General features: G+C 39.1%; 2 protein-coding genes and 1 long non-coding RNA gene across 3 annotated transcripts; 2 read left to right on the top strand and 1 right to left on the bottom strand.

Moving 5' to 3' along the window:
- Window positions 1-793: 793 nt before the first annotated feature.
- On the top strand, window positions 794-2,643 carry LOC125374745. The gene is made up of 2 exons (XR_007218741.1): window positions 794-1,737; window positions 1,811-2,643. It is a non-coding gene; the product is annotated as an uncharacterized LOC125374745 (long non-coding RNA).
- Window positions 2,644-3,678: 1,035 nt separating this feature from the next.
- LOC124120065 (ubiquitin-conjugating enzyme E2 T-like) lies at window positions 3,679-9,884 on the bottom strand. The gene is made up of 6 exons (XM_046482783.2): window positions 9,691-9,884; window positions 8,905-8,974; window positions 8,363-8,468; window positions 7,622-7,720; window positions 6,049-6,132; window positions 3,679-5,468 (listed from the first exon to the last, which is right to left on the bottom strand). Exons 1-6 carry the CDS (start codon window positions 9,797-9,799, stop codon window positions 5,319-5,321), a joined length of 618 nt encoding a protein of 205 aa, XP_046338739.1. The 5' UTR covers window positions 9,800-9,884; the 3' UTR covers window positions 3,679-5,318.
- A 244-nt stretch (window positions 9,885-10,128) lies between these two features.
- LOC124120058 (von Hippel-Lindau disease tumor suppressor-like) lies at window positions 10,129-13,177 on the top strand. Its single transcript, XM_046482775.2, has 2 exons — window positions 10,129-10,651; window positions 12,672-13,177. Exons 1-2 carry the CDS (start codon window positions 10,348-10,350, stop codon window positions 12,815-12,817), a joined length of 450 nt encoding a protein of 149 aa, XP_046338731.2. The 5' UTR covers window positions 10,129-10,347; the 3' UTR covers window positions 12,818-13,177.
- Window positions 13,178-13,987: the final 810 nt, after the last annotated feature.

Here is a 13,987-nt window from a genome sequence, read left to right as displayed (position 1 = left end):
GGGTCCCTGTCTATTCTCAACGCAAAAGATATCAAGTACCAGTTTGCGGTAAAACAACATGGCCTACGACACACTCCGGCGCAGTGGTGACTCAGCATAACACTATGCTGGCTGGCATCTGAGACGCTAGAATCACACACCTAGACCTACACCACGTGAAGCGGCTCTAACAAAGCATGATGACGTCGTAATGTTTATCAATTGGCACCAATGACGTCATATTGCAAGGGGCATAAGCCATGGTGTTTTTGTTGTGGAAATAGAACACTTGGTAAATGTGAAAAATATAAATCGTTTTAATGCGAAAAATATGTTAATTAATTGTGATATTTTTATATTTTTGTCTATGACACTTCTAGGTTAACACTTTTAATGTGGAAAAAGTACAAGAAAAATTGGTTCATTTCCGTGTGAACTTGCCCTTTAAGGTACCGTATATGACCCCGTAGATAAGCCGAGGTGTTAATTTGACCATTGAAATACGAAAGAAAATGATATGACCCGCAGATAAGCCGAATCAGGAATTGAAAGACAAAAAACACTGCGAAGTCGGACTGAAAGACATGTGCCGGTACTCGCAGATATTCAAAAATATAAGATGAAAAACGTAATTATATTGAAAAAGTCATTATTATTTCTAATAAAGATTTAACAAACCAGTCATCCACTTTCATAATGTGGGAAGCTGTTTCTCGTGGGGGTTTTTAATCGTGGTATGGTTTAACAGTCTTCTCTTAATGTTTTCAGTTGTTTCACTTTTTAAACTTATTTTGTTTAAGTGTAGAAAGTTCAATAACATTTATTTCATGACTTTCTGTTAATACGCAAAATGATTTGGCCGGTAATACACTGGGTTATTTATTGTGCTGAGGGCAAGTGTGTGAAACTTCTTCTTGACCCATTATCATCAACCCAGAATAAGTTGACTGTAACTACCATTCTCGTCTTTTTCCCCTTCTAAATATCAGGGAGGCCATGGGTTGCCAAGTCGTCCAAGGCTCTGCAATTCTGTGTAGAATTGCCTCCCTTGGGCACGCCAAACACCTATTACTGGGTTCGAATCCTGCTTTGCCCTGATTGTTTCTAGGTTTGTCAGCACCATACCCGTGCTCATGGGTTTCACCAAAGTGGTAAATGTCTGAGACCTGCATCACTTCGGGCCTTCCTCCCACATGAGCTGACACGGTGCGACATAACTGGAATACTGTTAAAAGCAGCATAACTCCACTCACAAAAAGAAGGTCATCTATCAATCTTAACAATAAGTTACTATATTCCTATATATTTTTTCCAATTTTGGAATATATGCTGTTTCTATGTCATAACCAAGCCTAAGAAAAGTAGATTATCAGATGTTGGTTATAAGTTGTTACTTTAGAACAGCAGCCATACTTATTTAATCACCCACAGAAAACATTGAGACGTGATTCCTACTGAGGGAGTAGCAGAGAGCATCATTTGCCGTGTTTTTTCAAGGTTGTGAAATGATATGTTGTTTTGAGAAAACACCTCACAGAATTATCGTATTAATTTTCCCAATTTGTGTCTTTTTCTCCAAATTTGAGTGAAGCTTGTGAAATTGTTCTGGAAGGCAATGTGGATTCAGTGCAAGGTTCCGGCGATCATAGAGCCATAACTATTGTAGTTCCCATACTTTTAACATTGGATTACAACAGTGGAAGTGCTAAGGATAAGTTTTGAAACTGAGGCCTGATTGTTATTTCAACACAGTAGTAGGTGAGGTGAAATTGGGTTTAACGTCGCGTCCAAGATTATTGCACTTATAAAGCGACGTTCAACACAGTAGTAGATACAGGTAACACTATTGTATTGACAAGTAGATAGTAGATACAGGTAACACGATTGTATTGACAAGTAGATGGTAGATACAGGTAACATTGTATTGAGGTTAATATCTTTTTTTTATGTGAAAAAAAACCCTCTCACAAGATAGCTTTAACCAGCAATAGCAGTGATCTGTTCCAAGTTCCAGTAGATCGAATAGCAGTATTTGACCAAAACATGTTGTATAATCAGCCCACAGCCTTTTGAACCATACAAGTATGTGTAGGTACACTGCAGATGTTGGATGAGCTAGTGGTTAACAATGCTGACTTCATGAAACATATGTCAATGTATGTGAGGTGTTGTACTTCTCACTCTCTCGGACTGGCTTGAAGCGAAGATTAGAACAGGAGAAAGTAGAAATTATGTTAGAAGTAATTAGGAAAAAAGAATTCGAAATTGAATTTAAGACACCAGATAGAATTGTCACACCTGTGGAGCAGGATTTGTCTTGTGTTGCAGTTACACCACAAATTATTGTGCGATTGAATATCATTTGACTTGATAATTCAGAGTGTATTGGCTGTTCATTAAGCATCCAGGGAGCAATTCGTCTCACGGAAGCTCAACACAGGTATTGTCTTATATAACTACTGCTAATGGTGGTCTATTTGTATTTACAGTCGGATGGAAAATGAGCCCATCAACCCATTTTAAAAAAAAATATGTAAATAAAAGTCTATTTTATAAACTGTTTTATATATTCATTCGAACACAGCAGTTTATCTTAGTACTGACAATTCTACCTATCATTGTACATATTTCTTGAACCATTTCAAATAAAACACTTTATCACTACGCTGTGTGTACTGTGTGTATATTGGCTCAGTGTTGTGTTTGTTGTTTAACGCCGCACTCAGCAATATTCCAACTATATGACGACGGTCCGTAAATAATCAAGTCTGGACCAGACAATCCAATGATTGACATCATGAGCATCGATAGACGCAATTGGGATACGATGACATGCATCAACCAAGTCGGCATGCCTGACCACCCGATCCCGTTAGTTGCTTCTTACGACAACCAAAGTAGACCATTCACAGCAAGCATGGATTGCAGAAGACCTATTCTACCCCGGATCTTCACGGGGTCGTTTGAATGGAAACGAATCTTCACGGGTTCGTCTGATTGGAAACGAATAGGGCAACATTGTTACCTTTTTCTTAAGAATGAGTATATTTCCATAGACGAGGACGTTGTTGAAGAGGAAGAACATCATGAGCATCGATCGACACAATTGGGATACAATGACATGCTTCAAGCAAGTCGGCGAGTCTGACCACCTGATCCCATTAGTCGCCTGACAAGCATGGGTTGCGCGAGATCTATTCTGACCTGGATCTTCGGCCCAAAGTACTACAATATTAACCTCAGCAGGACAATATTCTTTGTGATCAGATATTTACACTCAACAAAAAATAAAAGTATATATACATTAAGAACACTTGTCTTATGGTGTTAGGATTCTTCTGGCTGGTTTGTTCACCATAAGTCTGAAGGTCGAGGAGTAAACACAAACTTTCAGGTCGTAAAATCATAAACAAGCTGTGATATAAATGAAATACTTTTTAAAGTAACGTTAAACATAACTTGCTCGCAGTGTAAAGGCAGACACTGAAAGACTTTCCTCATAACATGTCAAAGTCATCAAGCTTTTTTAACTTGATGTTATCCACAAGCCTTCTGCAAGGGTATGGTATTGAAAAGCATGAGGATGACACATGGAAAGGAACCCGTTATCAGTGGATCCTGATCTGACTAAGGTATACAACTCTGCACAGCTAATTGTGCCTCAGGCAGAGGGTGTATTCACAGGCAACAAAGTATGGCTTTAACTGAGAATGTTTAATGATGCGTCAAGTTGAAAGACATTACAGAATCATCATACAGACATTTTTCAGTCACAATATGTACAGTTGTAGCACTATTGCCAAAATATTCTGACAAGAGGAAAAAAGAATAGAGAGAAATGTTGCTTCTTCATGCTTAACATGGCCCTTCCTTTGGGACAAGTTTTCACCATATTTTTATTTCACAATAATTCCAGAACAAATTCATTATAAGAATTTCATTATTAGCTGTCACATTATCAAATACCCACCTCACAGTTTATTACCCCAGATACCTACAGACATATCATTTTCATAAATTTGTTTGTTATTTAATGCCGAACTCATGAATATATTCAGGCTTCATGTATTGTGGCCTAAAAATATTCAAGTCTGGTCCAGACAATCCTGTGATTGATATTTTGAACAAGGATCCACGCCATTGCAGCATGATGACTCGCAGGTCACAGAGCCTGACTACCCAATCCATTTTGTCGCCACCGACGACCATTTCCATTTCTAACCTGGAATCACAGAAGGGTCTTTTCCTAATGACATCTTGGAAGAAAGGGGTTCAGGACATGAAAGTGTATGTAACACACATATTGTTTTTAGATGACCAGAAAACACTGAGTTGACATGTCACTGAGATGTTCATCATGATCAAAGATTTAGGAAGTTGAGGGAACCAAAACATGACAGTGAATCTTGGCTACAAAGTATACAATTCATAAAGAGTTTAAAGAACACTCGATCCTTTCATATAACTACAGTTAATCTATCATGGCAGAAATATGAAAAAATGACAATGCATTGTTTCCCTGGCCTTGAAACCATGTGATGAATCGGAGGCTGGTAATAATGGCTTTTTCGTGTTCTGCTCTGATTCAGTTAAAGAAAAGTCAAACCACATCACTGCCTTGTAATAAACTTGAAGCAAAATTCTATGTAACGGCCCTGTTACACAACAACGTATAGCAGTAACGTATGGCGTTGTATGAGAATTTTTGCCTAAACGCCGGCAACGCTGAAACACGCTATGGACAAGTTAGGTTGTATACGTTAAAAGCATGCCGGTATACATGCACAAAATTTTCGGCGTATGGGAACTGTGAAATATACATTAGGCATACATTAGAAGTATGCTCTACATACGTTACCTATAGGGCCCGTTTTAGGCACCTGCCCCCTACGCTGAGCGTGCCAGTCATAGATTGATCATACGCTGTGCATACGCTGGGCATACGTTGAACACGCCAGACACACGCTGGCAATATGCTTTTATACGCTGTCATAAGTTATGTGTAAGTGATATGCTACTAATACGTTACATATATGGTGAACTCTCGTTGTGTTTTCACTATGGATTCGCCAAAATCATGTTTTTTTTATGAAAGCTCGACATATGACAGCGTACTGTCTTTTACACGCTAGGTGCAAGTTACTCTAAAACGCAGTGTGACAGGGCCATAACTGTCCGTTAATATTATGAGATGAATGAGCTTTCACATCCTCCTGAAAGTCTGAGCCCCCCCCTCAAATAACTCCATGGACATCGAGTTGTTGAGTGGCTCCCCTTTAACTTGAAACGGTTGAGCACAAAGTAGCGGTTTGATATTTTCAGTCAGTTGAGTGTCCTGTCTAGCTCGGCTTGATGCGCTTGTTTGTGACGTCTGACATAGCTGAGGGCCGTTTTAGACCCGAGGAAACATTGTCTGAGGCATCTTTTCCTTTTCCAATTGAACTGTTGGTGTTCTCAGGTTCTTTCAGTATGTCCTCCGATACGACAGGCTGGAATACAAAACAAAATCCAAAGATAGCAATTGTTTCTTAAGCTATGGTTCCAGGAAACAACATTTTTTCGGCATATAGCAGCATTAGAAATTGGCACTAGTCCTGTAGTCCTTGCCAAACTGCCCAATCAAGGTATCATAAGAACAAGTAGGTTTAGCAAGGGTTTAGCTATATGTTCTCATTATAGGACTAGTGGGCTGAAACTGTTAGTCTCTACCACTGATATCGCTTATACATATTTATTTCTAATAAAAAAGAGAGCTACCAGTCTCACCCTCGTGTCTTGATATCAAATATATCAACAGCCTTAGAGTTTTTCCACTTTTACTCGTGTTGATTTATTTGATATCAAAGGACAAATGGGCGAGATTCTCTATATATATCCCTGCAATGTATTTTGTGAGAACAGATTACTATTCTCATTACCTGAACTTTGGGTAATGCTTTCGAGTTGGGGGGGGGGGGGGGGAGAGGTAGGGAATAAAGAACTCATTGTCTCCATCCACAATGCTTTCACCCCTCTATACAGCTAATAGTTTAGAAATATATTGTGGGCACAGAAAGTCAGAATCGCTACCTTAGTTTTCTGCATGGCATGTTTTTCTGTCCATTCCTTAGCCCTGGCGTTATACAGTGCTCTGTTGTATTTGAACTCGTTGGACTGAAATGAAATAACATGATATTTTTCATCTCAGTAATTCACTTTGAAATCATTTATCATGCTTAAAGTTTGAGAACAGAATCCAACCAGCTGAATGATTGAGATTTGATCTACACCACTTTGAACAGTATTTCAGTTATATCACAAGGTGTCAGCTTGACGTGGGAGTATTTCAGTTATATCATTAGGTGTCGGTTTGACGGAGTATTTCAGTTTCAAACCTAGAAGTGATTCGAACCCACAATCTTGGGTTCTGTCATGCCCAGGGCCAATTGCACAAAGCGATCTTAGCGCTAAGACTATCACAAGCCTATGTTAAGACACCTGAGAGTACAGGAATGACACAGACAAAGCCAGGATCAAAATCCTGTTAATACGGGCTTGAACTATCGATGAGTTGATGTAGACAAAACTAAGGAACACAAATTTGCACAGCAAAGGCACCTAAAGCAACCCATTCCTCAGATTTAAAATGGCCATGATCAACTTCGAAAACAATATTGTTCTGTCATTTAGAGTAAGGTAACAAAGAAACTCATTCTGGAACAGACAGGCAACGATCAGCAACTACGGTATATATACACCATCTTTTATGCAGGGTAACCCTGTTTAACCAGACACCTAATTTCAATAAATGTCTGGATAATGGAGCTTGAGTGGAGTAAGGTACAGGTTTCTTTTACACACTTCAGTTCAATTACAGAAACTCGATGACAATATGAGGCACTGTCTCTACATTCATTGACTGCGATTCATCATATAATGGCGAGTGCCGGGGTAGATTTAGTGCATGAAGCCAGCATGACTTGCTCCTTTTGAAAGTAACTGGCCTTTCTCCGAACTGTCCTAAAACTAAATGGTGGAAGAGGCGAAGTGGCCGAACCTGAGGTCACGTAGCCACCTAGCAGGACTCCTCACCCCTAAAACGTTTTTCCTGCACTTTAGGTTAAATCTTTCTTCCATTTGCCTCATTCCATAGAGATTTATGAAAGATGTTGTTGTACACAAAACAAAATGGTGGCCGGTTGTCATTCTACCGAGATGATCCAATTAAGAAAATGAAACATACATGGAGAAGGGGTGAAATGTTGACAACATGGGCGGGCCATCTACTTTACGTTTCAGCAAGCCTTTAATAATTTTAGCTGACCATGGACCAATGGGCCAGCAGTTAAATCGACCCCTGTAGTGTTACCGGGGCAACCAACCAATCCATAAACCTACAAATGAGGTCACCTTGCAGGAACTACTTGTCTACATCGTCTAGTTGCCTTGGTTTAGAAAGTTTGTTGTTGGATAAAAATTCCCAAAGTTTGAGGGGTGGAATGGGTGTGTGTTTTTACAGTTCACATCAATAAATCACAGCTGTTATTGCAGGGTGTGTTTGTTGGGTGGATCTGTCTGAGTTAAAGAATTAAGTTTCATCTGACATCAACATTTGAAGTGCTCCCCAATTGGGGTAGAGGTTTTGCCTGCAGTGTTGACGTACGATATCTGTCATGAGGGGGTCTTCGGGATTCGGCTCGGCCATTAGCAGCTGCAGGGACGTCAGCACGGTTCCGACATTCAAACACGGCTTCCACGCCCCCTGAAACAGTTCAGCATTCGTTAAACACCTCAAACTTTACACTTCTACAGCAGTAAATACAAAGGCAAAGATACATGAGGATGACAAACTGAAGTTCAAAATAAAACCAGGATTAAACTGGTTACATCATGAATGTGAGTGAGTGAGTTGGGTTTAACGCTGCTTTTAACAGTATTACAGTTATATCGCGGCATGTCAGCTTAATGTGGGAGGAAAGCCCGAAGAGATGCAGGTCTCAGAAGTTTATCACTTTGGTGAAACCCACGAGCACGGGTATGGTGCTGACAAACCTAGAAACATAATCGGGGTGAACCAGGATTCGAACCAACAATCACAGGTTTCTGGCATGCCCAAGGGACGCAACTCAGCACAGCTAATAGCGGCGCCTTAGACGACTGGGCCACCCATGCCCCTACATCATCATGAAATGTAGAGATGAACCGATTGCCAGAGTCTACCGTAATTAGTGTTAGACCTCGATGGAATTAGATACACAAAGACAAGTATTTACACAACACTTTTCTATGTTCAAGATATATAATGGTTGCTTAGCATTTACAAAATATTCCAGAAAGCACATTATTCTTAGAAACATATTTACAGGGGATGGCAGTTTTAGGTAAAATTCATAGATATTTTCACCTTTGGGGGCATTTTCAGCGTATCCAGGCAAATTCGTCCACCGTTGTCAATGTTGGGATGATATATAGGAGTCACATAGCGTACCTTGGGGGGTTCAAATGGATACCTGTAAAAGATAATACTATGACTGACGCCATCTCTCTACGGTTACATGTACAGTGTATTAAGGTCATCTAAACATGATAGGTGGGCTGAGCTTACTACGCGTTTGATTCCAAATTCAACTTAGCACGGTTAAACTTAAATACACAGGTAACCTAGCTCTACATTGAAAACACAGTATGTTTATCTCCTAATTACCATGATCAATGGACTAGGGTACACATTCATATTGATAGGGTTCTGCTGACAAGGTAGGCTGGTATCATTCGACGATGAGAAAACAAACTATTGCATCCTATGGATATGCATAAAACTGAGAAACACTCTGCTCCATTGAGATATACGATCACTAATACCAATCACTAATACTCATTTTTTTTTAAACTGTCCTCTATTATATAAACATGCTAGATAACAAACAACAATATTTAAAGTTATACCTTTCAGGAATCTGGATTTCCAATTTGAATATTCCACCTTCATATGGAGTGCCTTCACCACCAACAATCTCTGGAAATAAATCATATTTGTTATATTAGTGTTATATCAAATTCATGTAGACATTTTTGACAATTTTATGCTGACTCTAAAATTATCTTGGGAACGTTAAAATGGCATTAACATTACATCAAATGTTATATTTGACCATGACCTTCCTATTAAACGTTATCTTGAAATCTAAATGGAGTACAAATAAATAAAACAGCAAAAACAACAAAGTACAAGTAACAAGGTCAGAAATATTCAATAGGCCCTTTCATCTTAGCAAATTAGCAATTTGAAACAAGTACCGTCGGATCACAGGTTTTCGAACGTCATGTTTTCGGACGGCCATGTTTATCGGGATTACGCGAAATTTAATGGTGTGTGTGTAGTGTATGTATGTAGCATCACACAGACGTTGTAAATACCCAGATGATGCCTTGCTAGGTAAAAATAAAATTGAATGAGATGTTTTACAATTGTTCATGTAGAGAGAAAACATATCATTCTCAGGATGTTATTTGGTAGGACCAGTCACAAATTTATTGTCAATTTCTCACATAGATCTACATCTTGATACATGTAGAGTGTCTTCTCTTAATTTCTCGAATGTAACGGGATTGACGTAAACATATGGACTCTTACAGTCATACAGATACAGGGTAAATAAATATCACTACAATCCTCAAATCCTGAAGCCTTCAGTGAAGGGAAGATGGATGATATCTCTATTTGTAACTAACGTGCTTCTAGATGATCTATTTTATCATCTTTAGGCCAGCATGATATGCCGTGAGGTGGTGATTCCGACATCATCTGAATTTCTCGCTTCATGCGCACATTCCGTTGCATTGTTGTCGTTGTTTACTGGTAATAATCTGAAAATTCTTTCGCACTTCCCGCCGAATGCCGAAAACTGGCACGACTTTGCTCCATGCAGCGAATACAGGCTTCGGGTTTCACCATTGGGTTAGCATCGTGTGGTAGCACGCACAGTCTCAAAGCTTATGACTAACTACGTAAAAAACAAACAATCAAATCATATCCTAAAAGATATAGACTATATTCTAATATTAAACTAGACAGTGAATACTAAGATAATTCCTTTTCTACAGACAAAGGGGCTACGTTTGCATTTGCGATTGTTATCCCCTGTTCTTTTTACGACATTTAGCGTGGTTGATGGCAGCTGTCAGAAGACTCCATGTGTATTGCGGCACGTTTCAAGTTTTAAACAGTCATCTTCAACTAATCTACAAAAGACGAGGGGAATATTTCTCCGAAGGCGAGTTTCGATGTTGGTCAACTTGAGTTGATTTTTAATTTGATCTTCACGTGAAGGAGGGAATTTTCAGTTCCGACTTCTTGAAAATGAAAATGTTTATCTGAATCAAGCCATCATGGCAGAATCAGAAGACACGAAAGTGAAATCTATACATTCTGACACTGGGGTCAATGTTATCTTTGTAAACAAAACACAGAGACGTGTTGATTTGTTTTGGATTGACTTCCAAGGCAGGTTGGTGAGATACAAGCAGGGACTGAAGCCAGACAAGAAGCATGCGATATACACGTATGAGACACATCCATGGATTGCCCGAGACGCATGCACAGGCTCATCTCTCCTCATCAAGAAAGATTTCATCTACTCTCCTAAAGCAGATCCTGACGTTCAAGTCCAGCAAATTGTCATCACATTACCAGGTAATACCGTATTCAACGTAATAAGCGCCCCGCACTAATAACGCCCACGACGATATTTGCTGATATATTGGCTGGTGAACAAACCCAATTAGCACCCTCCCGTAGATCAATGTACACAAGACTTATTTATTCGCGTATAATACACACTCATGTGTTATATGCACCCTTAATTATAGGCAATTAAATTCTGGGAAAATATATCTGTCGTACATAAACATTTCAGGCTGTCACCATAAACCACGAAATTTATCTTTCAACTCTGTCTTTTTTCACCAAAATAATATTCTAATAAGAGCCCCCTATTTCTAATTTTGAGAGCGACCTGGGCGCTTATTATGTCGAATATGTTACTTAATAAGTGTACTGGTCACCGACCAGTTATCGCCATTTTTTTCATGTTATTTCTGACATATTCCTTGTACAATGTTGACTGTAACAATAACTTTAATTTTTGTAAAACTTTGAGCAAACGTGCTTATTCTTGTCCGTTGGAATAAGATTCAGTTGATTTCTGTTATAACGCTACGATAGGGAATCAAAACAGTCGAAATAGAACTTTTCCGTCAACTGACTGTACCAGTTATTGCCATCGTCTTAACAGGACATGCCACATGATCAGGCACAACGCTTCACTCAATTTTTTTATTCATCAAAATGAATATGAAATGCAATTATCAATTTGTTGTCTGCAAACTGACAAAAACCAATATTCCCCAAATTCAATCTACAAATGCTTATCCTTAACACTGTGTACTATATGGATTTCGCATTATGTACAGGTTATGCATTTTTTTAAATATAGTTCAAATAGGTTTCAGAATTGTATTTTGGGGAAGAAATGACAGACAGAAAGCAATGACAGCACTGAAATTGCATCATTGTGTTGTTTGATTTATATTTTCTTGTGAATTCGTCACATGACACTACCTGCGAGTCTTTTCTAAAGTTGTATTTGAGCAAAGTGATTATCATGATGATGGGTTTTTAAAAAAATATTTCCTCACAAGAGTCCGTCTTGTTCATCATTTTCAGATAAATATCTCTCTCTTCTAATGAAAACGAACAAAAGTAACATGAGATGCAATCACATGTGCGCTATTACGGGGAGTTGGCGATAATTGGTCCTCGGCGATATCTCTAGCCAGTACAGTTAAACCAGATGATGGGGTAGCCTAGCCTAAGGGTCAGAACAATTACTTGTCAAAAGCCCAGGTTCAATGCTCCACAATGGTTCAATGCATGAAGTCCATTTCTAGTGGACCACTTCATATTATTGCTGGAATATTATTAAAACCATACTCCCTTTCACTAATTTATGTGTACAATAAATGCAAGACAATTTCTGTCATTTTACTCTGAAGAAGTTGATTGTTGCTCATGTTATCAGTCACTGGTTTGCCTGTCCCAGACCTTTTGATTACATCGACATAATAAGCGCCCAGGGTGCTCTCAAAATTAGAAATAGAGGCTCTTATTAGAATATTATTTTGATGAAAAATACAGAGCTGAAAGATAAATTTCCTGGTTTATGTTGACAGCCTGAAATGTTTATATACGACAGATATATTTTTCCAGAATTAAACTGCCCATAATTAAGGGTGCATATAACACAAGAGTGGGTATTTTACATGAATAAATAAGTCTTGTGTAAATTGATCAATCGGAAGGGGTGTTAATTGGGATCGTTCACTAGCCAATATATTAGCAAATATCGCTGTGGGTGCTTATTATGTCGAATACAGTGTATGTACATGCTGTTGTCATAGGGCTGACTTGTACGTAAGAATTCTTGACTACTGTACATGTAGTACAAAAAGTCATCCCTGACAATAGTAACAGAAATCAATGTACCTCCATTAGATTAAAGAAAACTAAGAATTTTGACAAATACCAGTACTACTTTTTAGGGCATTCCAAACCTTTTAAAAAAAGTATGGAATATCGAAAAATTTAAAAGAAACCTTTGTTGTTTGGTAATGTCTGTATCATGTGTATAATAACAAGTCTTGTTTGATTTCAGTGTTCAGGCTTATTGACAGGTGTGTGGACTTATTGCGCTTCTATGGCATCAGGCATCAAGCAGATTCCCTAAGCATTCCAGTTATACTCATAAAGGATCTCAAGAAGAATCCTCACCTCCCGTGTCGTGAATATAAGGGTCAGTAGTTCCTAACATCGCTGTCAGGGATCGTCTGTCATCACCTGGAGCCGCCATGAAAATTCGCCTGGAGCAGGCATGAAGACTTCGAAATTGCATTTAGGACAAGTAAAAATCCAATGATGGTAGTCCAGTCATCTAAGTAGTGTTAGACGAGTCATCTAAGGTTCAGAAACCTATAATCGTGGTTTCAAATCCTGGTTCACGGTTAGGTTTCTTGGTTTGTCAGCACCATACCCGTGCTTGTGTAATACCACAGTGGCAAACCTCTAAGACTTGCATCACTTGGCGCTTTCCTCCCACATGAGACCACCTCCGTGGTCTAGTGGTAGAGCGTCTGCCTGGAGAGCGAAAGGTCCGGGGTTCGATGCCCGGCCGTGCCATACCAAAGACATTTAAAGATGGTACTTGTTGTTACCCTGTCTGGCGCTTGGAATTAAGGGGCTAAAACAAGGACTGCTCGGCTCGGAGTCATTATACTGTGTCTGAGTGGGATATTCATGTTAAACTGCGGCATGGTATCTCAGTGTGCTAGCACTATAAATCAGCATCAGTCCGGACTAATACAAGCAGCCACACACAAACACGCAGGTGCATGCACGTCGCTATAAAAGTGCAATAATCTTGGACGCGTCGTTAAACCCAAATTCACCTCACCTCCTCCTCCCACATGAAGCTGACACCATGATATACCTGGAAGTTAGTTCAGAGTGGCGTTGTACCCAACTCACTCACAAACTCACTCACTCGCTCGCAACCTTGGTGTTTCATAGCAGCTGTGATCATTCTGAAGGAGATGCAAGATGTTTATAATGAGCATAGGTATTTCTGTATCCTCAATCGAGACTATTGACTAGACATTTATGAAGTCACAACATTGATAAGTTATTTCAAGCATCGTTTGAAGATAACCAATCTGCAGTACTTCAAAGTCTTGTATGTACTACAAGCCTCTGTCATACGTGAATGCATATGCAGTGTAACAGATATTTTCAACTATCAGATCAAGCAAAGACATTGTTCCAGTGTAGGGTGGGGTTACATCACCAGACAAGCAGTACCGGGTACTTGTGTTCACATGACTCTTTTTTATGGATAGCAACTTCTTTTTATTATTTGTACAAAGTTTCAGAGGTACTTCTTGCTCCTTCATCAGGTGAATGCTTAGAAAGTGCATA

Source organism: Haliotis rufescens, unplaced genomic scaffold, assembly GCF_023055435.1.
Source record: "Haliotis rufescens isolate VD_foot unplaced genomic scaffold, xgHalRufe1.0.p SCAF_6, whole genome shotgun sequence".
In the NCBI taxonomy this organism is placed as follows: domain Eukaryota; kingdom Metazoa; phylum Mollusca; class Gastropoda; order Lepetellida; family Haliotidae; genus Haliotis; species Haliotis rufescens.
The sequence above is the reverse complement of the archived record's forward strand: the minus strand, read 5'-3'. Positions and strand labels throughout refer to the sequence as shown.